Source organism: Cyrtonyx montezumae, unplaced genomic scaffold (genome assembly GCF_038088225.1).
Source record: "Cyrtonyx montezumae isolate F1298 unplaced genomic scaffold, pur_monq_1.0 scaffold_7, whole genome shotgun sequence".
NCBI classification, from domain to species: Eukaryota; Metazoa; Chordata; class Aves; order Galliformes; family Odontophoridae; genus Cyrtonyx; species Cyrtonyx montezumae.
The window spans coordinates 1,869,992-1,897,238 of record NW_027072078.1 but is presented as its reverse complement, the minus strand read 5'-3'; the positions used below and the strand labels follow the sequence as shown (position 1 = coordinate 1,897,238).

The window sequence follows — 27,247 nt, the reverse complement described above, 5'->3', positions numbered from 1 at the left end:
CTCAGAGAGGGGAAGCAGATCTCAATCCCAGGACTGTACAAATCGCCCATTTTCATGTAAGCAGAGAGATCCAAGTCCATTGAAGTCTAACAGTTTGCTGCCTGGAGATGTGGGTTTACCGCAGAAAGATCACGGGGCCGTCGGGTGATGCACATCCACCTCCCCCATCCCAGAAACCATCTTTCTGAATGAGCACTTTTGCTCCCAGAGGCATCTTTTATCTCTGGCCTGAGATGATCCAGAGGTCTCCGCAGCCACTTCTCAGGGTTCACAAAGAATTCAGTTATTCAGTAAATCACTGGAATGAGTGCAAATAAATGGAGGGCTCGGAAGGGAGAAAGAATGGGTAAATTCAGTTGGAAACTGAAGAGGACAGTGTGATCTACCCCTGACACAGACTGACTGAAAAGCAGGGTGATAAATGGTGTGAAACACAGCAACTGGGAGACCCTGCAGCAGCAGGTGCCTGCTGAAATGTTCCCACCAGTGAGCAAGATCAAACTGCCCCACTGCAACTAAGAGAACCGGGCTGTCCAGCTCTGGGAAATATGCACTGATAAACCTCAGCCTCCCAAAGCAGGGCGAGAGAAATGAGCTCCTGAGGTCACTTTGAAGTGGTTATGCAGCTCGCTGGGTTCACTGATGAAATGCGTCCTGGAAGTGAGGGAGCAGGAGGAGCCAAGCCCAGGAAGAGGAAATTTACTCATTGCAGCAAGCAGGGCCCTGGTCCTGCCCAGGAAAAAGACAAGGGGGAGCAGGAGGAGGACTCACACCCTGCTCTGGCCACCTCTGCTCCTCTGCAGCTTTGCTTCTGTTGTTTTTAACCAAGCTGGTGGTTTCTACAGCCACCATCCACCCCCAAATTGCAACCATCCCCACGCTGCATCCACCCCACGTTGCTTTGCCCTCCCATCATCACTGTTCCCTAAGGCAGCCCCCTTCCATTAGCCAGACAAGGCCGGGTGTTGGCAGTGCTGGCAGTGAGCACTCGGTCAGCCCGCCCCGTCCGAGCTTTGGCTGCCTGCCTCGGGGCTGGGGCCATGCAGAAATGCTCCATTAAGGACGAAAAAAAAAAAGAAAAAGAAAAAGCAGGCGGCAACAAACTTGTTGCTTTGTTAAAAATGAAGGTTGGATTTTCCTCCCCTGCCTTGCCTGGTGCTGGGATCCGGACTGCAGCTCTGTTACTCCGGGCGCAGTGCTGCCATCCTCCATTGAGTCCTTCTATTCTCTGCATTTGCTTTGCACGAGGACTGCCCCTTGCACGAGGGGTTCCCTCCCCCTCATGCACGCCCGCTTTTCATGAGGATTGCATCATGCAAGGTGCCCTTGCACGAGGAGCTGCCATTCCCCCAGCGCACACTCCATTTGCACAAGTGCATGGGGTTCCCACGACCCACTTTGCACAGCTGCTCTGCATTAGGATTGCCCCCTGCCCATGGCACCAGAGGTGCCCACAACCCACTTGTCCATCCATTAGGCACAATGAACACCCTTGCACGAGGACTCCTCCTTGCACCAGGACTCGCTGTGCACACACACACACACACACACACACACACACACACACGCACATCCCCCCCGCTCCGGGCCCCGCTCCGCAGCTCCGCCTCCTGACGTCAGGGCGGTGCGGGGCGGGCGGGGAGAGCTGTCCGGTGCCGGGCGGGGAGACACGAACCGGGAGCGGCGGTGGCAGTGCGGGTCCGGCTCCTCGTCCCGCGGGTGAGAGGTTCCGTGGGTCCGGAGTTTGCGGGTGAGGTTGAGCGAGCGTGCGGTCCCCGCGGTTAGGCGTGAGCTGAGTGCTTGTGTACGCGGGCGTGCCGGACTCTGCGCGGTGTAAACGCACGTGAGATGCATCCGTCCACCGCCGGTGCGGAGGTGAAGGGTGCGGGAGAGCGGGGAGTGCGGGTTCCCGTGCAGAGATCTGCTGGAGAAAGTTTTGCTCGGCGTGCTGGGGTGATGCGCGATGTTTAAACCCTCGCTCCTTGCGATCCCACGGCTCCTGGCTTTGTAGGGATGCCCTGTGGATGCTGGTGGCTTCGTTCGGGGAAAGCTAGAATATCCCGAGTTGGAAGGGATGACTTACGGAGGTGCAAGGACTGCATCCTAGTTGTGTGAGCACTAGTGCAGCCAGCAGGAGCACGAGGTGACCGTCCCCTTGTACACAGCTCTGGAGCTGGGTTCGGTGTTGGGCCCCTCAGTGCTAGAAGGACACTGAGGTGGTAGTGCCACTGTCCCTGGAGGTGCTCACAACACGTGTACGTGTGGCACTGAGGGACGTGGGCATGGTGGGGTTGGTCTGGGTGACCTGAGAGGTCATTTCCAAGTGGAATGGTCTTGTGGATCTACACTCACAGTCGCAGGGAAGAGAAGGAGCACCGTCCCCCCCCCCCTCTGTCCTCTCTTCCCCCTGTTTGTGTACGTGCTTCAGGGCTGCCCCTTGCCTCCATCTGGCACGGGACTCGCTGGTGCTGGGAGCTTCGTGTTTTGGGTGCGTGGATCAGCAAACTGTTGTCGAGTGCAATGCTGATAGAAGGTGAACTGGGAGCCCTAGGGCTCCGTGTTCCTGTGCTCTGCTGCCAGATCTGTGCAGCAGCTCTACCTGCCCCACGGGGGTGTTGCTTTGCATCCTTCAGCAGCGAGAGCCGAGCAGGGCGTGCTTGCTGCTGCAGCATCCCGTGGCGATACTCCATTGCAATGATGGATGTGGGAGCAAGTTTGTAGCCTTGAAGTCATGACAAAGATCTGGAAGGCGGCTGAGTCATTGTTTTCACCTCCCATGTGTTAACCTCATCGCCCAGACACAACTGGGAGCACCAGGAGGGTTGGTGACAGCCTGCAAGGGGGAGAGGCCCAGCCCTGCACGGCCGTAGGGTTGTGCAGGACCTCTGCCCAGAGCTCAGGCAGATGTGTGGTACCTGGCTGGGTCACCGTGCAAGAGGTTTTGAGGGGACACCTCTGGAGCAGTGCTGCGTGCGTGTGGCCCTGTTTGAACAAGGCTGGCTGTTTCCTTAGGAACAGAAAAGACTTTTTGGAGCCGAACAATGGCATGTCCCCTGGCGCCGTCAGCGGGTGGGTAAGGCAAGGGGTATTTCACAGACCAGTTCCTGCTGCTGTGAGCTTGCCAGCGGGCTCTGAGCACCGAGCTGCTGGCTGCCAGCACCACAGCTCTGCTGTGCCGTGGCTCTCCTGGGCTCGGGGTTACCGGAGTTGAACAAAGAGAAACTTTTTATTTTCGTAATGGATCCGCCTGCCAGCAAATGGCAGCTAACTTTAGGGAGGAGAAACAAAACAAGGCTCTGCCTGGCCAGAAAAAGCGTCCTCACATCTGTGGCATTTCCTTTCTTTCTTTCCCACTCGCCAGCCCCTCGCGTCCCGGCCCGTGGCATTGAAAACCTGGGATCAGATTAGCAGTGCTGGGATGGGACTGCTTTCAGACTCGATAAAGGAGCATTTCCCATCTGGGAAACCCAGCCCTGGAGCCCTCTGTGCTGGTTTTTCCCCTTGCAAGAGCTACAGCTGGCATCTCTTGGGGGGGGTGTGGCAGCACCTGTGGTGCAGATGAAGCTCTCGAAGCCTGCAGGAGTAGCTCTTAACGCACCTGGTCTGTGAGCAGCTGGTGCTTTGCTGTTCCTCGTGTTTTGAGGTTAGGAAAAAGAGAAGGCGTGTGGGTGCATCTCCTTGCCTGTGGAGACTGTAAGACTCTCTGTCGTGTTAACTTTGTTTGCTCGGATGAAGAAGTGGCTTTGAGAAAGGGGACGAACGCTCAGTCCCCAGGAAGGGTGGAGAGCAGCTTTATAGTTGCAGGAGCTGGCAAACAGCCCGACCCGGCCCCATGCTTCCCTTTAATCCCACTGGGCTTAAATACACCCATGGCATGGCCGCTGTGTTGCCACAGCTCTGCCATGGGTCTGTATTCCTGACCGCCCCACTCTCAGCAGCCCCCTCACTGCTGTCATATGTGAGTTTGCTTTCCTGATGGCTTAGACTGGAGCAGACCCCAAAACCCACCCAGCCCTACTCCTGCTTTTGCAGTGGGCACCTCCTGTAGCCCAGGTGCCCAAAGCTGCATCCAGCCTGGCTGGCACTTGCTTGGTTAGGGTGGATTTTTCCCATTTCCAATGTCCCAGGATGCAGCTCCTTCTCAGCGCTTTGCAGAGCGGAGAAAAACACAGCAGCCACAAAGCATAGCCTTTCTTTTTGTGTGCGTTGCTTGGTTATCTCCAGGGCAGGGACTGCAGACAGACAAAGTATTTACTGTCCTTGGGAGATGGTTATTACCTCCGTCAGCAAAGCATCTCTGTGCAGGGCAGTGTGTTTGTTCGCACCGGCCTTGACCAGCTTATCGTCCTGTGAGTTTCGGGCAGCACTGCTTTTTCCTGGAGCTTTTTGCCCCGAAATGAGGGGAAGGTGGTCTGGGATCAGACATGGATCTCTTCCCACATCTGCTGTGTCCTTTAGTCCTCCATCCTGCAAACGCCTTGCTGGGCAGACCTCGTGTAGCCTGTGTGTTCCCATGTCCTCTGCATACGGCGTTGTTCCTTCCCTACGTCCTGTTCAGCTCAGTGGTGAAAAACAAATGAAGGGTTTGGATTATTATTCTTATTTTCCTTTTTGGAGTCTGAAAGCACTGGTGAGAAACAGCCCTGTGCAATCAGTGTGAGTTGTTTCCAAGTCATTGTTCTTCTGTTTCACGCTGCTGCTGAGGTGTGGCCCCTTGCTCCCTGGAGAGTGCCCTAGCTGCTCACAAGGAGCCTTTCCAAAACACAGAACGCAGAGCCCTGTTCCTGAAAGTTAATCATGGCAGAAAACGCTTTAATTAACTCAATTAGCCAGACAGTCCATCTGGACTCTTGCGGTGCTTGGTTAAATCCTGTGAAATGAGGTCACCGCTCTAGCCAAGGGACGGAGACGGATGCCTGCAAACCCCTTGGGATCATGCTGTGGTCTCCAGCCACCAGAGATACTGGTAGCATGGGCAGGGGATTGCTGGCATCAGTGCTTTCCAAACCTCCAGGAAGGGGGAAATTTTTCCCAGGGAGTGTGTGTAGAGATGTGGACGCGTTGTCATTGCAGCTGGTGCATGCCACAGCCTGGCTGGTGGATCTCGGGGCTGTATGAGTGATGTCTCTCTGCTGCCCCAAATTACTTGGCTTCTTTTGCAAGTCTGCGACTCAAATCCCTTCAACTCGAGGAGTCTGGAGGTCACAGAGAGCGATGGCTTCTGCTGCAGCCCTTCTTGTGCTCCTGCACTTGTTTCAGCAGCTTGCCCAGCAGAGAGCTGGGGGAGTGAGGAGTTTTAGGGGTGCAGAGTCACCGAGCGCAGTGGGATGGATGGATGGATGCCGTGTGGCTGCTCGGGGGTACGTCTGGCCAGAGCAGCTGGTGCTTCCCTAGCTCCTGCTCGGACTATTAATAGGAGCTGTTAAATGTGCACTGAGGTCTGGGTGTGGGACATGACCAGGCTTGGAAACAGTGAGCAGAAACCTTTCTCCCAGCATGCTATTGGAGCAGAGGAATGCAGGGATCTGGGGAGGGCGAGCGTTTAACCCCCTGTGTGTGCTTCTCCCTGCTGCAGGGGGTGACCTTTCTGTCCCAGCTTTACCCCTGTGTGTGTTGACCTCTGTTTTAAATGCAAATGTGCTGGGGAGAGAAGTTAATCATCTCAGGTTGCAGGAAAACTGCTTGCCTTTGCCTGACCACGGTGGGAAGCCACGACGTGGTGAGGCAGTGATGCATCCCATGGACAACCTGGACCATGGAAGTGGCATTTCTCTGCACAGCTGCATGTGCTGAGGTCTTTTGCTACCAGCAGATAGCCCTGGTGCCCAGGGGGAAACTGAGGCACGGAGCTCCAGCATTGCCCGAGGTCAGTGTGTCAAACCTTGGTCACTGCAGTCGTGGAGTCCGCATGTCCAAAAATGGGCTCCAGAAATACACTGAGGAATGTGTTTGGATGGGGTGGGCCCAATTTGCCCCGCATTCAGGCAGGTGAGCTAAAAGGAATGAAAATGTTTGCAGTTTGGCCTCATTTTTTTCACGGATTGTGAATGGAAAGCGGCGATGGCAGCGCCGCATCAGATGGTCTGCTCGCCTGGGGGGGGCAGGGAGGTGTTTTGCTTTACAAACAGCCAGGTGGTTCCTGCCTTAATGCTGCTGCAGGCAATCTAGCTCATGAAAGCAGGGCAGGAGGTAATTCCCTGCACAGAGGCTGCTGCTGCCGGGTGCAAATCCTGCACGCCGTGGAGCACCGCTGTTCCTTGCACTGGGGCAACCTCTGCTCCGTGTCTGCCTCCTCTCAGGCTCAGCAGTAAAGGAAACCCATGCTCTCTGGCAGAGGCCCAGGCCATTCTCTTCGCAGGGCTCCTGGTGGCCGGAGCTATTCTTAGCTGTGCTGCAGATAAAGCTGGGCCTGGCCCCACCATGGCTGGGGCGGCACGCAGGGAACACGAGGCCTGCTTGCCACCCCACAGAGCCAACCTTGTGTCTGAGGTGGTGTGAGCAGAGCCATCCAGCACTCCTTTGCCCGTCAGCATCATGAAAGAGAATATCTTTAATCCCCTTCCCCCTTCCCAAACTGCAGGTAGTTTTGGAGGCGAGCCCCAGCTGATGCTCAGCTATCTGGCTAAGCAGATCTTTGCTCCTGAGTGAACCACGTAGAAGAAACAGCTGACTTTGAAGGGCTGTGCTTCCCATCGGTACACTGCTCTGCATCTCTTCTCCCGCAGCGAAACCACGATCTGTAGGACGTGGAAAGGGTTCTTTCAGACACCTCTTTATGCACACGTATTAAAGCATCGTTAACGATCCCGTTGAAAACTGGCAGTCGCAAATATGAAATTAAAACAACCACCCCCCCAAAAAAAAGTCCCCCCCAGAGCCAACTTCATTGTGAACGCACGCAGTGTGCTTCGCTCAGTGTCACACAGACTCTGGGAGCTGGGAGTGTTGTTTTACTGCATGGAAAACCCCTCTGAATTCTTCATGAAAGCAGAACTGGGGAGCTTGTAAACATCGGGGGGAGCTGCCTTTCTTTTGTCTTTCTTTTTCTGGACAGTGTAAGAAGTTTCCGTTTGCTTTCTGCTAATTGAGACCTTGTGTCATCCGTCTAAATATAAAACCATCCTAGTGCCTCAGCTGAGCCCTGGCTTCCACTTCTCTTGTAAAAAGGATAAAGTCCATCTGCGTTGATTGAATATACAGGCTCTGTTTTCCCATCAGGAGCTTATCTGATTCTGCTTGCCCACTGAGGAGGGGTCGTGTTGGCCAGTTGGTGAGGATGGCTGTGAGTGGTGTCGTGATGTGTTGGTCACCTCTAGCCAAGACCCTGTTGCTGGAATTCAGGCTGCTTTTAGACACTTTAGTGTTGGCCTAAGACAACCCTGTACCACGGCTGATGCTGTTAACTCTGCTTCACCCCTAATTCAAGCCGCAGTAATCTGAAATTCAGCGGTGTAGTCTGTTACCATAGAAATCTCAGCAGGGATAAATTTAGCACTCTGCTTTCAGACTGGAGCAGGGAAAGCTGAGCAGCTTGCTCACGGGCTCGTGTTTTGGGCAGCTTTCACTTGAGCAGATGCGAAGTAGGGGTGGGTCTGTCTCCTCCAGCCTCACGTGGAGCTGGAGAAAGCAAGGAGGGAATAACTTGTTCCTCTGCTCACTGTGGTGGCTTAGGTTTGTCTGCCTTTCAAGGGAAGCTCCTGTGAAGAAGACAAGGGTCAGTTACTGTGATTTAATGCACAATGGGAAGGTGTTCGGGTGCTGCTGGACAACAGCCTGGGAGAAAAAAGGTGCGGGACAGAAGTGGAAGAAACCACTGAACCAGAACAGCTCCGCTTTGAGTGGGGGAAAATCTTCTTGGTGTCTTTCAGCTGTCCTTTCAATTTTGCCCATTGAGTAACACGGTAAGAACCGTGCCCAAGTGTAAACCCCGCTTTGTCTGGGAACGGGGCTGGTTTGGGGCAGATATGGCCACGTTTTTGGAAGTGGCTATTTCCATCCTCCTAAATAAAGGCTGCTTTCCCTGAAACGAAGGGGCTGGCTGCGTCCCAGCGCAGAGGAGCAGGGCATCTTTGACATTGAGCACCGGGGAAGTCGCAAAGAATCCACTTGCGGTATCATTTCATAGCACATTAATTTTGAGTGCTTTGAGAGCAGCCAGGCAAGAGCCCAGTGCCTTTTAACTAAAATAAAATTCAACAGTTCAAAGTGCCTCGCTTTCTTTGCAGATAAACCCTACCAAAAATGCTCTGGTCTTACAGTAATGAAATTGGTTTCTTATCAGCTATCTGACCCGCGATGATGATGAGATCAAACAGCTTTTACCTGATGTGGCTGAAGGAGCAATCTCTGATGCATAGGGTTGGGCTGTGTTATTTTGGGTTTTCTTTTCCCCCCCTCTTGGCACTACTGATGTTATGAAAGAGCTTTGAGCCTCTGATTGGATTGTATCTGGCATCCCCGACCCCCTGGTTGTTCCCTGCAGTTAATTTGCAGGTTGCCTAAAGCCTCCGTGCAGTTTTGCAAGGTTTTAATTGAAGGGATAACTGTAATTAAATGATTTCAAGAAGGCACAGTGTTTGCTCTTATGTTGCATAAACAGTGGGCTGTTTTGGTTTATCTTCCACCTCCTCCTGGCTGACAGACATCGTGTCTGCACCTGGGTAGCTGCTTCTGTTCACATCCCACGTGTGGGATGAGCTCTGTTCTAAACAAAGGTGAGGACTTGGCTGCTGAAAACCACCCAAAATTGGCCACGTGCTATTTAGTGCCGATGTAGTGATGCTGAAAGTGTGCTCTGAGCTGAACCAGGAGGGCTTTCCCATACAGGTATGCGACTCACTGGGTTTGCAGATGAGATCATGGAAGCACAGAGGGCCACGAGTGAAAGCAGGAGGAAGAAGGGTGAGAAGAGAGCCTTCGTGGTGTGACCTTACTGCACAGTCACTGACCAAGCTGTGGGTTGGAACTAGATGCCATCCTATGGTTCTAAGTTAACAGAGGCACTGATTGCTTGTGGCTTTTTGCAGCAAGTCCTAACCCACACCCTGTGTTGGAGCAGATGTCTGCCCTCACATCTCCGTCCTTCATCTCAGGCTGAGCACTTCTACCTCTGAGGAGTGGTGTAATGAGCCGTGGGTTTGCTCTGTAGGCACTGTGCTGCTCTTTCAGCATGGGTTCACAGACCAGGGTTGAGTCAAGCGTGGGGCATCCCATGGAGGAAGGAACCAGCAGTCTGGTTTAGCAGAGCGTGTTTCTTTCTTGCTTTTTAGGGACGTGGTTTAGTGGGCACGGCAGCGATGGGTTGGCGGTTGGACCAGATGATCTCGGTGGTCTTTTCTAACCATAGTGATTCAGCTCCAGCAAATAGTTAAGCTGCCAAAAGCCAGGCGTCGTGGGGAATCTGCCTTGGAAGTGTTTACTGGGGCAGAGTGCTTAAAAATGCTGTTTTGAGGAAATTCATTGCAGTGTGCTGATTGCGTTTGTTTCTGCCTCATTCAGGCTCGTGATGGGTTTTGGCTCTCGTCAGCATTTTCAGCATAGCTGAAAGCGTGGTGTAATCCACCAGCAGATCAGTACCTGGGCTAATCAACAAGGTGTGTAAGAACATTAAATCGAGGTTAAGCTCTCGTGTGAGCTCATCACCTGAATGAGTTCTCCCGTCTGGTAATCCAAAGAGGTTTTGTTCGTTAGTGAGAGAATCTGGCTGTGAGAGCACACTCAGGCAGTGAGCTGGGAACAAACCCCTCTTTTTTCTCTCTTTTTTTTTTTTGTCTGGGGGGCTCCCAGCTGACTCTCCAAAATAGGTCAGCAGCAAGCTCAGCTGATTCAGGGGCTGCATCTGCATCCTGCTTACCCCTTCACAAAGCCACCAAAGTGGGGGAGCCGAGGTTGGCTGCTGTGTCCCCATCCTGACTGCAGCACCTGTGTTAGCACTCTCTTTTCCAATGCTCTCAGGTGAGCCTGAGTGACTTTCCTGTGCCTGTCCTTCTGTACCATGGTAGTGAGATGGGTTTCCCATCATCTCAGCAAGGAAAGCAAGCACATGGTTGCACCAGCAGTTCAACACAGCTGGGGACAACTGCTTCTTTCCATCAAAAACAAAATTAGCGAAGGGTGATGGAAACAGGACTCTGAAGTGTGGATGTTGTGGATGCTCTGTCATCGTCTCCACTTGAGGAAAGCACAGCTTTCTCAGGGACTCAGTCACCTAGTGTTTGACAGCTCTTGAGTGCCAAACCTACATCCAAATTGTCTGAGTAAGGAGACACTGCTGGGACTGTGGCCCTGGACATAGCAGTGGCAGTGAGTTCCTCCCAGTTTCCCATGGAAAACCTTTCACAGTGCTTCAGATTTTCAGAGTTTAGTTCATAGTATCCAATCTAAACCTCCCCTGGTGCAACTTGAGGCCTTTTCAGGTTGGAAAGGACCCTCAAGATCATTAACTCCAGCCATCCCCTTCTTCCAAGGCAGAGGATAAAGGCTGATCTACAGAGGAGACTTCCATCTCTTCCTTAAGAGTGTCAGTGTCTGGATTGTTGCACTGGAGATATGGTGTAGTTTGGTTTTTTCACTCCTCTGTCCAGGTTTTCTACCTGGACTTGTGCTCTGAACTGGCTCTTGTGTCACTTCCCCCTTTCTTTTTGAAAGACCAATTGTTCCATGCTTTTGGCTCTGAGCACACCTTTGGAGGGACTGCAAGGGTTAGGAGGAGGAGCTAGTGCTGCTACTGACCCCTGCAAGAGTTGCTGGCTGCTAACAGCACTGAGCAAGTTTCAAAGCTTTGTCATGCATCACCCTGCTCTGCTTCTGAGCTGATAGCAACTTAATGAGGCTTACGCAGAGGGCAGGGAAAGTTGCCTGGGTGCTTACGAAGGCAGTGCTCCTGAAGTGCTGGCACCTCGCCCTCCCTCAGCCCCAGTAAACATCCTCCAGGCACACATAGGCGTCAGGAGCCTGGGTGGGAAGGTGCTCGTGCTGAAGCTGCTGATTTGTGCCTCACAGCAGCGATTCCTGGAGCTGCCCCTGCTTTGTTAGCATGCTGCTCGGCTCATCTCTGTGCACTTACAGGTACCTGGCCCGATCTGTGCTCTAGGAGATCAGGCTTGCTGCACTCTGTTCCCTTCAGGGGTTTGAAACTTGTGATTCTGAGATTTCACGCTTTTGCTGATCCCAGTGGGACTTGGCTGGACGAACAGCATCTGCAGCTGTGCCAGTCTTCCCCTCCTGAGTCAGGAGATGCTTCTCTCTTGGAAGAGAGCTGAGTAGACAGCAGGAAGAGGAGGGTGAATGGAGACTGAACTGCCTGCACTGCTCCCCTCGTGTTGTGTGCCCTGGACTCGGTGGCATGCTGTATTCATCAGGTGGGTTTGATGTGACAGCTCTCAGGCAGCTAGGCAGCAGCAGGCTCTGCTCTAACCCCAAAGACACCAGATCTGTATTTAGTCACTTGCCTATCCATCTCCAGCCTTGACTTTCAATGAGACTCGTGCTCCAAAGTCGTTGCTATAAAAGGAAGCTTTCCCATCCTCTCTGCTTGCAAAGGGTAACTCACCCAGTGGGGAGGCTGTAATGGATACCCTGGCTGGAGGTGCCAGCAGACGCTGGGAACACGTGCTCAGCAATTATTACATTTTTTCCCCTGCAGTGCCCCCAAGAGCTGCTAGCTGAGTCACTCGCACGTGCCAAGTTCCCAGCCTTGCTGTGCCCAGCACTCTGGAGCCAGCAAAGAGCACCATGCTTGTAAAGAGCCCTACATGGGAGCAGCATCCTCAGGGGAGGAGCGAGACAGGAGTGTGGAGCATCCCTTTGCATCCTCCTGACATGACTCTAGCTTCTGGAGAAAAAGAAATAGGGGGCAGCTCTTGCCTGCCAGTCTGCTGGGAGAGTGGAAAAAGTGGGCACAGCTCTGGATGGTCAGGGCGTGTGTCAACCAAATGAAGGACAGTGCCAGCTGCCCAAGGCTGTGTCCTAACGTGTAGCCATAGAATGGCTTGGCTTGGAAGGGACCTCAGAGATCATCTGCTTCCAACCCCCTTGCTGTGGGCAGGGTCGCCAACCACTGAATTAGGCACTAGATCAGGTTGCACAGGGCCCTGTCCAACCTGGCCTTGAGCACCTGGAGGTGTTGGGATGAGGCAAGTCCCAAGGAAGGACTTGAAGACAAAGAATCTGTAGGGTGAAAACCAAGTTCTTGAATGAGATAGCAACGTGACTTAGCCTCTTTGCCAAAATAGCACATTGCAGTAACAGAGTCTGCTTGATGTTCTGACTCAAACCACTTCTAATTTTTTAAGGAGAGCCAGGGGACCTTGACTTTGGAGAAGTAAAAGGTAGATGAAAAATAATGAGCAACCAATGACTGGAGTTGCTCTCAGCTTCGATATGGGAAGTGTGATGAGTGATTGATGAGATGGTCTTTCTACGCTTCCCACCTTTCAGTCTGTGGCAAGATGCAGCCCTGATGTGCCCGATAGCTTGGGGTTATTAAAAGTGAGAGGTGCTCCCCGCCTGGAAGCTGCCTCTTGTTAAAGGGTATGTGCACCCAGAGCGGGGAGGTTTCCTCTGACCTCATCCTGCGGGCTTAGGGTTTGATGGGCTTTTTATATAGTACCCAAGGAGAAGGTCATACCGGGAGGTGTGGGATAAGGAGGAATGAACTTCCTCCTCCCCACCACCCTTTGCTGGCACGAGTACTGCACCTATCGCTCCTCTTTTGGAGCCAGAAAGACCTGGCTCCGTCTCCACCCCAGTACTTGGTACCAGCTGGCCCAGCAGGCCCTCCCAGGTCTTATCAGCTAAAACTCTTGGCACCCAGGGGATTTCCATCACCGGCTGTTGTATGAGCACAGGCTCACTGCTGCCACGCTGTCCCCTTCCACCTTGTTGGAAAAGAGCTGGTGCTGGTGGGATTTGCAGCCCTGGAGCTCTACTTCCCTGTTTGGGAAGTGCAAGAAGGGGCTCTCACAGCTCTTGTCCCATGGAGGGGAGCTGACAGAGACAGAAATGACCTTGTTTTTGATGGAGCGGAGCATACAGGGAGGATGGATGAGGAGGAGGATGGGGCTCACTGCTGTCCCCACAGGGTTGGGCTGGGCATGGTGATGGGCTCTGTGGGGCTGAGCAGAGAGGAGGGGAGTGCTGAGCGGTGGCAGCAGGCCAGGCTGCGTCTTGGTTTCCAGCCTGAGCCGTCCCAGAGAGTCTGCTGAAGTTCCTTGTAACCCTTTTTGTGCCATTTTATGTTCTGTGACGGAAGCGAGAGCGCGTTGGTCGCAGTGGGGACGCGGTGGGTTGCCAGCGAGGCTGCCGTCCCTCTGGCATGTGACGTAATGCTGCTGGCCTTATTCCTAACCCCAGCTAACACAAAGCTGAATCCACCCTGCAAGTCCCTGCTGTGGATGGTAGTGCAGATTCCCTTAGGGGTGAGTCACAGGATGTGAGTCCCATGGCTCGTGATGTCCCCCAGGGTGCAGATGGAGGCAGGGAGGAGACAGCTCTCACCCCATACAGTGCCAGCACAGGGAGAAAGTGAGCTCTTTTATGGTGCTGCTGGTTGGGAGTTGGGGTGAAACAGCCCCGTGGTGCTCCTGTCTGTAGCAATGCCATGCTAGGTGCTTCTGTGCCCCAGAAAGGCAGTGAGAAGGAGTGGGGTGCCCACCAGCAGCTGTCCTTATTGATGCTTCCCTAAAGCTTTGCTAAGCATTAAATGCAGGGCTCCTCTCCTCATCCCCAACACGGATGTGTGCAGGGGGGGAGAGCTCTTGGGTACTTTGCCCCCCGTATCCTTTCCTCCATTCAGTAAGGACATTGTTTATCGCTGTGGGTAAACAGATGGAGGTGGGGTATTTCCTATTCTATGCTTGAAGTGTTTTCAGATGAATTTGCAGACCATTGTCTCAGCAGTTTCTAAACAATTCCTGCCCTGGAAACCCGTGTTTTTCCCCACCCAGCACTTGCCCGTCCCCTTTTATTCTCCCATAAACCAGGTTTGGAGCAGCATTCTTTCTGAGCTTTTTCCTCTGGCTCTGCATTCACAACCACCTCAGGTTCACCCCTTGGAGCTACCAGCTCCAGAGCACTGCTCCCCTTGCAGTTAGTTCATCACAGTCCCCCCCTGTAAACTGCCAGAACAGACTGAAACAACAGAGGAAATAGCTTTCCCTAATCAGTCATTTTTTAATGTACATTCTTGCTGCCTTTGGGGAATTTGGGATGTATGTAGGGCTTATTTTTCCAGCTGTTTCTCCACACAGTCACATCTGCCACAGGTCTGGATGTGTTCATGGAAGTACTGGAATGGGGAGCATCCCTGCTTGTGCCAGGCACGGCGAGGCTTGTGGATATGTCAGTGCACGGCTCTAACTACTGATAGCACAAATATTTGACACTGGACTTCCAGGCAGGTATTTAAAATACATTCAAGGCTTGCACTTTGAGAAAGCTGCTTGTCTGGTTTCTTTCTTGCTCTGTGCAATGCTCACCAAGCAGGGGTGACCTTTGGGCTGTCGGAGTGTTTGTTTTGTCTGTGTTTTGGCTTTGTTTCTTCCTTTTTTAAGAGGACTGTGTGCAATAATTGCTAAAATTGGGAAACATTTACCACTTCAGCTGTTGCACACCCAGTTTGTGTCCGATTGGAGCTGCGGAGGGCTTTAATCGAGCAAAACTCCTGCAGGGTCCTGCCACGTTTCTGCACGGTTATGTTAGGGCAGGCAGTAGGAGTTGGGGTCTTGGCAAACCAGCTGGAAAATGTGCGATCCCAAGCTGGGTGTGATGGTGTTTGGCATTACTGCCTGCTGTTTAGGTGCTTTAGGGTGAGCTGGACTGGCAGTGCCTGTTTGAGATGTGCCAGCTGCACGGAGCATCTTTCCTCCCTTCCTTGCTTCCCGCTGACTGACTGCTTAGTGCCCTTTCTTACTGCTGTTCTCCAAGCTCCCTGTCTTACCCAGCTCCTCTGATAAGCACCAGCGTGGCTGTAAGCCCAGTTCTCTGCGCCTGCAAAGCCCTCTCCCTGCTGAGTTGCAGCAGAACCCAAACCAACGCTCTTCTCAACGGGAAAAGTGTACAGAACTTCTCCCTTTCCTTTCTGCCTGCAACCTCCTGCATCCTTACGGTGACTGCATTCCTGGCATACCAGCAGGCGGATGGATGGAGAAGCATCTCGAGAAGCATCTCGAGCAGGCTGGAGTGTCTCCCTCTCCAACTCTCCCTCCCCGGATGCAAATTTCCTCTTTCTGCATTCCAGAAAAGAGTACTGATTCCTTCAGGGCTTGCTCCTCCTTGCCTCCAGACCCGCAGGTTTAATAACAACCAGCTGCAGCCCAGGCAGTTGGCGGCCAAACACAACGCTTGTCTTCACATCCCCATTATCTCCATGCTCCCAGCAGAGCTCTGCCTTCTAAGGAATTTGGGTTTGGGGTTATTTTCTGCTCGATTCGACTTTGAAGCAGGGAAAAAAAAAATTGGATGGGGTGGGGTGGAAGGGGAAGCAGCGATAGGAGGGGATTTAAAGACTTCTGGGTGATGAATTTGAGCAGGGAATTGGGATTGTGATATGGCTTTGGATTGCGTGGGGCTTTATTTTATGAGCTGTTGGTCTGAGCAGCACGGCAGTATTGCCAGGCTGGTGCCAGGTGCGTGTGTAACTTCTCTTTGGTGCAAACCTGAAATAGCAGACTGGGGCTGAGGCTCTGTGCTGCAGCCTTGCCTTCAGCTAGCTGAGAGGCTGCAGGCTTGCTTGCCTATGTGCTCCTGGCCCTCCTGGCTACCCTCCAAGCTCCAGCACAGCTCAGTGACACCATAGGAGCTATTACCAGCGCTTGCATCAGCCACTGTGCTGCTGGTCAAAGGGAAAGGGTAAGAGGGCAAGCAGGGAAGAGGATGGCAGCCTGAAGCCAGGAGTGCAGGAGAATGTGCACTGCTGCCAGAGGTTTGCATCTGAGGGTGATGTCCCACCAGGCTGAATCTCCAGCTGATCCTTTTGGCAAGGTCTGGGGGAAGGTGTGCGTGATGCTTTATGGAGAAGTGTGACTCCGGCACATGGTCCTGGGCAGCCTGCTCCAGGTGTCCCTGCTTGAGCAGGAGGGTTGGGCCAAACGTCCTCCACAAAAGTCCCTTCCAACCCTAATCATACTGTGGTTCTCTGACAGGAGGAAGTTTTCCTGAGTCAGCACTGCAGGGCCGGCACACAGGTGCAGATGGCTTTTTATCTGGAGTGCTTTTTTCGGTAAGCAAATGGGAAAGGAAGGATGCAGCTGCCTTGAGTCAGCCCGAGGCTGAAGCTGTGGCACGTGCTGAGCTCGCATCTTGCAAGACACATCGTGCAGGCATCGTGCTGACAGCCAGAGGCTTTGCTAACACCCCGGCCTTTGCTTTCATCTGCAGGTGCTGCAATATCCCTGGGCTCTGCGGAGGAGCCATGACCACGTAGTGCTGCCCAGGCTCTGGATGAGCTCGAGATGGCAGCACAGAGGATCCGGGCAGCCAACTCCAGCAGCCTGCTGCGCTGCAAGTCGGAGGGGACGCTCATCGACCTCAGCGAGGGCTTCTCAGAAAGCAGCCTGGGCGACGTCAAAGGTGCACGGGGGGGGGCACAGATGGGGGGCACGCTCCCATTCCCTCAATATTTAAATGGATCCCAAAGTGGAAATAGAAGTTAGCATGTGCTGGTGGGTTGTTTTTTTTTGCACAAGGAGAGAGGGGAGTCTCAAACATCGAGTGCTCTTGCTGTATGTTAGTTTGTTTTTGATGCAAAAATAGGAATTACTCACATCCTTGCGAGTAATATTCATGTGAGGAAAGGGACTATCCTGCTCTGCTCACCCCGTGTTGGTGCAGCCTCACCTCGAGCCCCAGGTGCAGTTTTGGGGCACCACAACTGGAGAAGGATGCAAAGATATTAGAGAGCATCCAGAGGGCATCAGCTTCTCTCCAGCAAACGGCTTGGGCTGCAGAGCTGCATTAACACACTTCCTGACAGGGTGGCAAAATAGGTTTCCTACAGATTTTATATATAGTTTTACACTGAATAAATGTGCTCACAGCTTTCCCTACCTGCTGGCAGAGCTGCGCGGGGGAAGGAGGTTAATAATGAATCCTTTAGTGTGTACAAGCTCTTATTTTCCTAATACTTGAGGACTATGGTCGTGATTGGAGGTGCTGCTTGGTCCATGCCAGTGCTGTGGGAGGTCAGTACGGCGTTTCTGCCCAACCTAACTTTGCAAAAGGAGTTAAGTTTTGTTGAGGAAATATAGACACTGTGAGCATTTTAAACGTGGAAATTTAGCCTGCTATTCACCCTTAAGAACTCCTATCCAGACATGCCAGCTCAAAGAGAGAGCTGATAAGAAGGAGCTCTGTCTCCCTTGGAACTCAGCTTTGTGTGCATCATTCATCAGTGGTTTTTGAGGCTGTTTAAGAAGCCTCTAAAGAAGCAGCTGAATGAAGTCCTAAATCAAGAGGGAGGCTTGTTGCTAAGACACTTTACTGCATTGTTTACCCGCTTTCTCTCCACATGCCTTGCTACCATGGGATGATAACAAATTGCCGTGTCTCCTGTCTCAACTCCTGCTGCTCTTCCTAGTTGTTTTGATGGCCATCTCTTCGGAGAAGGCATTTTCTCTTGCAACATCAGATGTGGTGAAGTGAGTAGTTTTGTTTAAAAACGGTAGCAAAAAGAAATTGCCTGTGGGTTGGAGGTGCTGTGAAACTACTTTGGCTTCACTGCTTGATGTAGTGTGGATTGCTTACCTGAAACAAATGATTTAAAGTAACTTGTGACTCTCTGGGTTGCTTACAGTATTTTTCTTCTTCATTTCACAGTGCCTTCTCCTAGTGCCTTGCTGGTTGACAATCCCACATCCTTTGGAAATGCAAAGGAAGTAATAGCAATCAAAGATTACTGTCCAACTAATTTCACCACGTTGAAGTTCTCTAAGGGGGACCATCTTTATGTCTTAGACACATCAGGAGGTGAGTGGTGGTATGCTCACAATACCACAGAAATGGGTTACATCCCTTCCTCCTACGTCCAGCCTGTAAACTACCGCAACTCTTCCTTAACGGACAGCGGGATGATAGACAATCTACTGGAGAGCCCTGACGAGGGGGTCAGAGAGCTCGACCTGCTTGGAGAATGGACTGATGTGAAAAGAAACTCTGTGAAAGCCCACAATAATAACCCGTTCTTGAACGGAGTCCAGACAAACCCGTTTCTGAATGGGAATTTGCAGACGTTGACCAGCTCAGACAGAGAGCCCAACTCCAAAGCATCTGTTGACTTGCTGCTCTTTGACACGGGGGCTCCTGCTTCAGCAGTTTCTAGCTTAGCTGCTAATAGCAGCATGGGTAACATTTTTGATGAATTTCCTTCCACAAACAGGCTGGACCTGGAAGAGCCTGTGAAAAGGGACAACCCCTTCTTCAGGAGTAAACGCTCTTACAGCTTGTCGGAGCTGTCCGTTCTGCAAGCGAAGTCGGACGTTCCGGCACAGTCAGGTTTTTTCAACGGTTTAAAATCTCCCACTCCTGAGCAATTCCAGAGCCGGGAAGATTTTAGGACCGCGTGGTTGAACCACAGGAAGCTGGCCCGGTCTTGCCATGACTTGGATTTGCTTGGTCAAAATCCTGGCTGGGGTCAGACACAACCAGTGGAAACCAACATTGTCTGCAAACTGGATAGCTCTGGTGGAGCTGTTCAGCTTCCAGACACCAACATCAGCATCCACGTGCCAGAGGGTCACGTGTGCCCCGGGGAAACGCAGCAGATCTCCATGAAAGCTATGCTAGATCCCCCACTGGAGCTCAACAGTGACAAGTGCAGCACCATCAGCCCGGTCCTGCAGATCAAGCTTAGCAACATGGAGGTGAAAACGTTCATCATTCTGGAGATGAAGGTATCTGCAGAGGTCAAGAATGACATCATGAGCAAGAGTTTAGTAGGACTACAGTGCCTACGGAGCGACATGAAGGAGGGGCCATACGTGCCAATGCAGCTGAGCTATTCGTATGGGGACACGATACAGGTGCAGCTGGAGAACCTAGAGCCTTGCATGTACATTGCTGCCGTTGCCCAAGGGCAGAACATCCTCTACCCTTACACTGTTTGGGATTACATCAGCAAGAAGATCACGGTCGGTGTCTACGGCCCAAAACATATTCACCCTTCCTTTAAAACAGTTGTGGCCGTGTTTGGGCATGAATGTGCACCCAAGACGCTCCTGGTGAACGAGGTCACGAGACAGTCTCACAGCCCAGCTCCGGTTGCACTACAGCTATGGGGCAAGCACCAGTTTGCTCTGTCCCGGCCTCAGGACCTCAAGCTCTGCATGTTCTCCAACATGACCAACTACGAGGTGAAAGCTAGCGAGCAAGCCAAAATTGTGCGAGGCTTCCAGATGAAGCTGGGCAAGGTCAGCCGCCTCATCTTCCCCATTGCATCCCATGATCCCAACGAGCTCTCAGATTTCACGCTAAGGATACAGGTCAAAGATGACAAGGATGCCATTTTGACTCAGTTCTGCGTCCAGACACCGCAGCCGCCTCCTAAAAGTGCCATCAAACCGACAGGGCAGAGGCGGTTCCTCAAGAAGAACGAGGTTGGAAAGATCATCCTTTCACCTCTGGCTGCCACTGCCAAGTATCCAGTTTTTCAGGACCGGCCGGTGTTGAGCTTGAAGTATGGCAAACTGCTGAAGACAGTGGTGCGGCAAAGCAAGAATCACTATTTGCTGGAGTACAAGAAAGGAGATGTCATAGCCCTCCTCAGTGAGGAGAAGATCAGGTTGAAAGGACAGCTGTGGACGAAGGAGTGGTATATTGGCTACTACCAGGGCAAAATAGGCCTTGTGCACACCAAAAATGTGCTGGTGGTTGGAAAGGTCAAGCCCAGCTACTTCTCTGGGCCTGATCTCACCACCAGCTTGTTGCTCGAGCAAATCCTTAGACCCTGCAAATTCCTGACGTACATCTACGCCTCCGTGAGGACGCTTCTCATGGAGAACCTCAGCAGCTGGAGGTCCTTTGCTGATGCTCTGGGGTATTTGAACTTACCACTCACGTTTTTCTGCCGATCCGAATTGGACAGCGAGCCGGAGCGAGTGGCTTCTGTCTTGGAGAAGCTGAAGGAAGACTGCAACAACACAGAGAGCAAGGACAGGAAATCTTTTCAGAAGGAGCTGATGATGGTGAGTCCAAGGTCTGATGAGGGCATCTTTCCTCCTTTGTGGCACAGTCAGAGTGATGGGGGTGAATGGGAGCTGAGCTTTCCTAACTCGGTCACTGAAAAATGAAGCACGGTTTTAAGGTCCTCAGCAGGCTGAATGGAAATTCAGGCCTGCGGTGACGTGCATTGACAGGCTTCAGGATTGTGGCTGTAAATGAGGGATGAAATAGGTGAAGAGGGGTTTTATAGCTGCTGTGGAGTGCTGCGTCTTCACATTAATGAAACAACCTAAAATTACTCTATAACAATGTCTCTCTGCTCCTTCTTTCCTTGAGATTTGCTGCTCTCACATCTCAACAGTCCAAAGCATGAGCTTTGCTTAGCAGTGATGCGTGCAGGCAGAATGAAAGTAGGAGTAGGCACCTGGGTAAAGAGGACTGCAGTTAAATGAAGCACTCCATATCCCAAAATCTCTTAATAAAAACATGGAAATGTGAGGATTGAGTGTTATGAAGAGTATGGAGCCCTGCGTTACTCATGGAAAATTTTTCAGGGGAGTTCGTGGAAGATGTCTTGTGGATGTACTTCCTCTGCCCAACAGCACAGTACAATTAATAGCTCGTTACAAAAGGGCCCTGTCTGAGTGTTGGTGTTGCTGTGGAAAATGGGAAGATAGTTTCCAGTCGTCTGACTCACGGCTGTGACGCTGCAATTAGGGTGATCAGCAGAGCTGCTCGTGCAGGGGAAGGACGTCCAAATGCCATGCTGCATTCCCCAGGGGAGGAGGCAAGTTGAAGGCCCATGGGCTGGAGTTACTTGGAGGATGCTGCTGCTTCCCTCTGCTCTTCCTCCCACCTCAGCCCTGCCTCCTCCAGATCTAGCTGGGCTGAGAGAATGCCACGGTGCGATGCTGGCTTCCAGCAGGTGGTGCAGCCAGTTCCTCCAGCAGTCCCAAGCTTGGTGCAGATGCTGGTTGGAGCGAGCAACCATTTGAGCAGCCCCAGATCACCTTGACTTTGGACAGGGTAGGCTGGCTCTATGGTGAGAGGCTAAGGAGCTGCTGGGCTGCAAAACGTTCAGTTGGGTGGAGATGAGAGGAGAGCAGGGGTAACCTTGCTGCCTGGGTTTGTGGTTTGTGGACAGTGAGACAGTGTTTTAGCTTTGGGTTTCAGTAGAAGGCAAGCTGTAGCCGTGCCATCAATTCAGCTTCTCTTGAGAGGGTCTTCTGGACGTTGTATGTGGTTGTCTTTTGAGCCCCTGGGAGGAAGCTGCTGCAGCTGCACTGGGCTCTGGGGTGAGACCTGACTTTCTGGCCTGCATTTCCAAGATAAATAAGCTTGGGCGGATAGTTTGCATCTCCAGACCACGTGCCACTTGGGCTCATGGCACAGCCGCATCCTGTGCCATGTTTTGCTGCAGCTCACCTCTTCTAGGCTCAGCAAACCCACACCCCTCCTCTGCTCTGGGGCAGGGCAGAGGTGCTAGCCCTGTCTGGCCCTGTGGTTCCTCAGAAGGAGGCTTTGCACCTTTAATTATTCCCTGAGTAATGGGGTGAACTGTGTGCTCCTCTCGCTGAATGCTTCCTAGGGCTTTGTGCTGTTTGCTTTACTGGCTTGCTTTTCTTTTATCTATTCTCTTTGTCTCCGGGGGACAAAGACAGCCTATAGGTCACGGAAAGGCTGTGCCAGCCTAACTGAGGAGATGAAGAAAAGATGAGGCTCTCCGGAGGCTCACAGACCTACTGAGTCAAGAGGAGGGCTATAAGCTGCTGGAAAACATACTGCTCCCGAAGGGACGCATCTCATGCAGAGTCCCAGAGTAGGTTTTATTTTCCATGCTTGAATGGAGGCTAATCCTGAATATTGACTCTGTTTCCTGTGCAAGATCTCGCTGAGCCTGCTGGTGAAGGATGAACCCTTCTCCTGGTGGAAGACCATGCTGCATCCAAAGCCCTTGCTGCTCTCAAATTCCACTTAGCTTACGAGGAAATAAGAGTGAGCACGATAAGAAAAAAGAAACAACTGTGTGGAAGGGGAGAAGACAGCTGATTTGCTCCCTTCTCCGTGGCAGGGCTTCAAGGTGCCACGCTTCTCCCGCACACAGGCAGCACTGCTGTGGTTGGTGGCTGCAGTCCAGCATGCAGGTGCTAACACCGTCACATTCCCAAGCCTTTGGAGACCCAGCAAACACTGTTTGGGTGCTTTTGAAAACATGAAGTCACATACCACAGTATAATCCAACGTGCTCAGGTTGCCGCAGAGAGCCATGCCAGGTTTCAAGTGAGAAACTTGACCTAACTTGCACTGTCTGGTCCTCTGGAGCTGGAGTGAAGCCTGCCACGAAAACCATCACTTCTCTCCCTCTTCCAGTGCAGGAGGAGGGCTAGTTTGCAAGCTTCTTTGCATGTGCAAAGGTTTTTAACTCTTGCCCTGCACCCATCAAATTAACAGAGAGCTGCAGAAGTGCCACCGCTGCCTTTCATCTGCACTATTCTGCTGCTCCTTCCCCTGAGAGTTACCTTCCCCCGACAGGGACAGGCCTAGAGAAGAAGAAAAAGATGCTCTAATTACAGTGCTTTTTTTCAGTGCCTGTGCAGAACAAAAGGAAAGTGTTCCCTCAAACAGAGCTGGCAGGGCACTGCTCTGCCGAGCAGGGTGACCAGGGCTGGCTGTGAACTTCCCCACCTGCTCCTCACTCTGCAGGCAGCACAAGACGGGCTGTTTTTATTTGCTGGGGTTGGCAGGAAATGGTTGTTGCCTTCCTGTTCCCCATTGCAGGTATTTCAGAGCCCCATCGCCGCAGGTTCTCTGCTCTTTAGCTCGTGCAAGAAAAGTCCCCTGCATTTCCATCTGTGGCTCTGAGCTGGCAGGCAGTGCAGCTGGTGGCACCCAGTGCCGTTTTGGAAAGAAGGATCAGCACCCCGAGATGCATTCCTGTGCTGGTTAAAGGAACTGTAACCACAGCCTCCCCAGCAGCTACCTTACAGGCAGTGATTAATGTCTGATAATGCTTGGACCCTCCAGGGTGCTTTCTAATTTAAATGCTGTTTAAAAAATCATTAGCTTATTTAAAAACTCAATTTTCATCACCGCTTCCTTCTGGGTCTCGCGCTTGGCGGGCACGAGCGAACTCGGGGATGCTTCCCACCTCTGGGGTGAAGGAGTAAAGTTTCACCCTGCAGTTTGACCAGATCGAGGGAGGGCACAACGCATCCACAGCTCACGTGGCTGCTCATCCCATCTTGGCTTGATAATTATCATTAATCTGGGGGAGGAGGGGTGAAAACGGGCGTGCAGGAATCGCACTCAGCTTTTCAGCCCTGTGGTTCTCTCCTTCCCTGTCTCTGTGCTGTGCTTTCCCCCCCTGGGGCTCCCTGCTGCCTGTTTGCTTCAATGCTGTTTGCTGTGATTAGAGGACTGGAAATGGGCTTGTGCTTTTCAGAGCCAGGATGCAAATTCAGCCTCCCCTGGATGAGTTTTGAAAGTGGAGGCTCTTCTGCTTTGAACTGGAATTTGAATATCAAACCATCTCCTTTTGCTGTGCCGCACGCTCTGCTGGTGGAGCAGGCTCGGGGCCTCTCCGAGGTTAATAAATGCACCCAAGGAGGATGGAGGGAAGCTGTAGCATAATCCCAAAAGCGCCTGCTGGAGGATTACATCTGCTGGGAGGCCTGCTAATCCCAGCCAGGCAGCAAGGGCTTGCAGGGAGCCCACTGTATTGTGTGCTTTGGCTGCTTACCCCACCTCCCATCACCTCTTTGCTGCCCCGTGTTTCTCCCTGCTCACCTGAGGCTTTATTTGAAGGCTGAGCCTTCCCTGGAGGCAAAGTGAAGGCAGGAGGTGTTGCTCGGGTTATTAGTAGGCTTCAGAGTGAACGTGCTGTGCCGAGGGGAGCAGTATTATCACTTTCAAAGCCGTGACTTCAAGATGTTGTATCACTCATAGCACAGGACTCTGTGCTAAATAACACCTCCCTCGCTGTTACTCCCTTTTCCTGCATCCATGGGGAAACAGATTGGCATATACATGACCAGGAAAGGACAGAGTGCCTCTGCACCATCTGCCTGATTCAGCGTGGTTTGCAATCGCTGACTTCAGGTCTCGGGGAGGAGTCCCCGGGCCATAAACCCAAATCTGTGCCTCTTAGGACCACCTGAAACCTTCACTTCAAGAGCAAAGGGCCCTGAGCCTGTTGGCTGCGTGTTGAGATAACACTGCAGGGAGTTGAGTGCTCTGCACGGTTACAGATACGGCACAGATGTGAGATCTGAACGCTTCTCAATGCCCATTAAAAAATATAATGCTCTTTTAAAATGTATTTTTGCTTGCTTAACGAGAGGGTTTATTATAATTTCTACTTCTAATGCAGGAAACCAGTGTAAGCACTTTGTAGTAGAAGCAAATGCTGGTCCGAAGCAGTAATTAGATTCAAGCCCAGCTTTGCTTTGTGTAAGCTGGGAACAGATAAGGGAATCATCATATATTTGCTTTGCAAATTGCTGGAGTGGTTTCAGATGTTACCGTCTTCCCCAGCTGTTTGCTACTGTCCCCGTGATAAACAGCCTCTGGGAGGATTTAACCCCTCCTCTTCTTCTTCAGAGCTGATCAGCCGGGTTTGCTCAGACCTCTGGGTCAGGACAGGACGCAGTGACCCACGGTCCTGCTGCAGAAATGGCAGCAGAGGGACAGGGAAGAGCTTGGGGGGGGGGGTGGCTGCGTCCTGCTGCTTGGCACCGGGGCATCCTGATGCTTGAACGCCATTCCTGACAGTCTTGCTTAAGTGTGTGTGCTGAGAATACGTTGGGAATTAGCAGAGGGCTCTGGCAGTAAGCAAACAAGAGGATGCCTTGTCCCCATGTGTCCTCTTGGGCTGTGCCCACCAGGTGCTCAGGGCAGGTCATGGCTACTCGTGCTGCTGGACGGTGCTCCTCTGGGCTCGGGGTACAAGCAGCACGGAGAGCCCTGGGTTCATTATCTTGATTAAAGGCCTTAAGATGCATTAAACTGCTTATGTGGCTCCTGAGCATCTTGAGCCTCCAACATAAGGCCGTGGTAGTGAGCCCCAGCTGCGTGCCTCGTTGAACAGGGGTTCAATTAGTGGGATGACCCTTCTGTCCAACACGTTGGCCTGATTTCACCAGCTGTTGCCAGAAAGGAGCTGGCAGGATTTTGTGGTGTTTTTTAGGGATGTCCCCTCCTGATTCGAGCCCACCCTTGACCCCATCTTCCTTGGCTTTTCCTAACGATCCCACAGGCCTTGCTGAAGATGGACTGCCAGGGGCTGGTTGTCAGGCTCATCCAGGACTTCGTGCTGCTCACCACGGCCGTGGAGGTGGCCCAGCGCTGGAGGGAGCTGGCTGAGAAGCTCGCCAAGGTCTCCAAGCAGCAGATGGACGCCTACGAGGCCCCGCACCGGGACAAGAGTGGGGTGGTGGACAGTGAGGTGAGGGTAGACCAACCTCAGTCCCTTGGGATCTCGTGTATTTTCCCAAGAATCTTTTTGCTTGTGCAAGCGTGTGCTTCAAGGGAATGAGGAGTGGGGTGTGTTATGGGGAAACGTGGGGGCATTTTCACCCCCCAGCGCATCTGTTCTGGGATCAGAATGCGTTGAGGATGGCAACCAATGGCTGAATCCCAGGCATGGGGAAGCAGCCACCGAGGTGGGCTTCACACTCAGCTCTTGTCTCCTACCCTCCACCCCACAGGCCATGTGGAAGCCCGCCTATGACTTCCTCCTCACCTGGAGCAGCCAGATGGGCGACAGCTACCGTGACGTGATTCAGGAGCTGCACACAGGGCTGGACAAGATGAAGAACCCCATCACCAAGCGCTGGAAGCATCTCACGGGCACCCTGATCCTCGTCAACTCCTTGGACATGCTCCGGGCAGCTGCCTTCAGCCCTCAAGACCATGAGGATTTTGCCATCTAGTGCAGCTTTCTGCAGCAATGTTTTCATCCACGTCTCATTTGTCGGCGGTGTCCATGTTTTTCTGTGTTTTTTTTCCCCCCCTTTTTTTTTAAACAGTTGACTATAAAAAAAAAAAAAAAGGAGATTGCTCTCCCCAGGTTTAAAGAGGCCAAAGCTTGCAAGTTCTCAGCAGGGCTGGAAATCAACAGGAGATGACCCTTCTCTTGATGGGAAGGCATCCAGAAGGGGTGGCTTTCTGTCTGGAATCCATACCAGTTCAGCTCTTTCTTACTGGAACGTTTAAAAGGAGCAAAGGGGTGGGGAGGGATTGCAGAAGGGGACACGTTTTTTTTTTTCCAGGCATTTACAAATAAAAAATCTAATTTTTGTACTGAGGAGCAAAGGTTGTAACCACTTTGAGGGGAAGGTGTTGCTGTTTTGTATTGTGAGCACCGTAAATACCTGTTTAAGGTGAAGCACAGTTGTGTCCCCATGCCGTGGTCAGGTTTTGGCCATCTCCTACACTTGGCTGTAGAGCACCACGTGAATTTGGGGTGTCCTCAGCCCCATATCAGAAAGGAGCTTTTTTTTCCCCTCCCATCTTCATAGAGCACATCATCTTGTTTGAGTCGGTTGGGTTGGGAGGTGCTCGTTGGGTGTTTGCAGATGCACGGGTGCCATTTCTAACCGCCTGCCCTTGGTGCTTGGTGCTTCGTGTCTGGAAGAAGCTTTGGGCATTCCACTGCACCTCTGAGGAAGGGGCCAGAAAAGAGAATTGTTGCTGTCTGTATTTTATCACTTTCATAAACACAAAAAGAGGAAGCGTTCCTCCTAAATGGTGATCCATTCCAGAGCTCAGTGGAGATGTTTCAGAGATACCTGACGCCCCAGTGCTCATTGCCATTGATTTCTGAAGGCTTTGAATGGGGCTGTTCAAGGCTCCCAAACTCCAGCTGACCTTGTAAATATCTTTTGTAGTGACACTGGTGCCACTGAGCTGAATACTGGGGGTACCAAGTGCCCGTTCTTTCCCCTCCTGTTTTATAGCTGTCTCTTCTGGATTGCCTCCCCTTTTCCTTCTGCTCCTCAGCTTTGAAATATTTGACACAGGAGGGGAATATTATTGCGCAGAAACGTTATTCAAAGTGCAAAGCAAAACGCTGCTGCCGAGGGAAGGGGAATTG

General features: G+C 52.2%; 1 protein-coding gene across 1 annotated transcript; it reads left to right on the top strand.

Moving 5' to 3' along the window:
• Window positions 1–1,662: 1,662 nt before the first annotated feature.
• Window positions 1,663–26,501, top strand: SH3BP4 (SH3 domain binding protein 4). Its single transcript, XM_065750399.1, has 5 exons — window positions 1,663–1,719; window positions 16,378–16,569; window positions 17,815–20,177; window positions 25,409–25,597; window positions 25,860–26,501. Exons 2-5 carry the CDS (start codon window positions 16,452–16,454, stop codon window positions 26,082–26,084), a joined length of 2,895 nt encoding a protein of 964 aa, XP_065606471.1. The 5' UTR covers window positions 1,663–1,719; window positions 16,378–16,451; the 3' UTR covers window positions 26,085–26,501.
• The last annotated feature ends 746 nt before the right edge of the window (window positions 26,502–27,247 follow it).

Excerpts from the sequence above, each read along its gene's own strand:
- SH3BP4 (XM_065750399.1), top strand. The coding sequence starts at position 16,452 with ATGGCAGCACAGAGGATCCGGGCAGCCAACTCCAGCAGCCTGCTGCGC. Across the intron at positions 20,178-25,408 it reads TTCAGAAGGAGCTGATGATG|GCCTTGCTGAAGATGGACTG; the intron begins GTGAGTCCAAGG and ends ACGATCCCACAG. Across the intron at positions 25,598-25,859 it reads GTGGGGTGGTGGACAGTGAG|GCCATGTGGAAGCCCGCCTA; the intron begins GTGAGGGTAGAC and ends TCCACCCCACAG.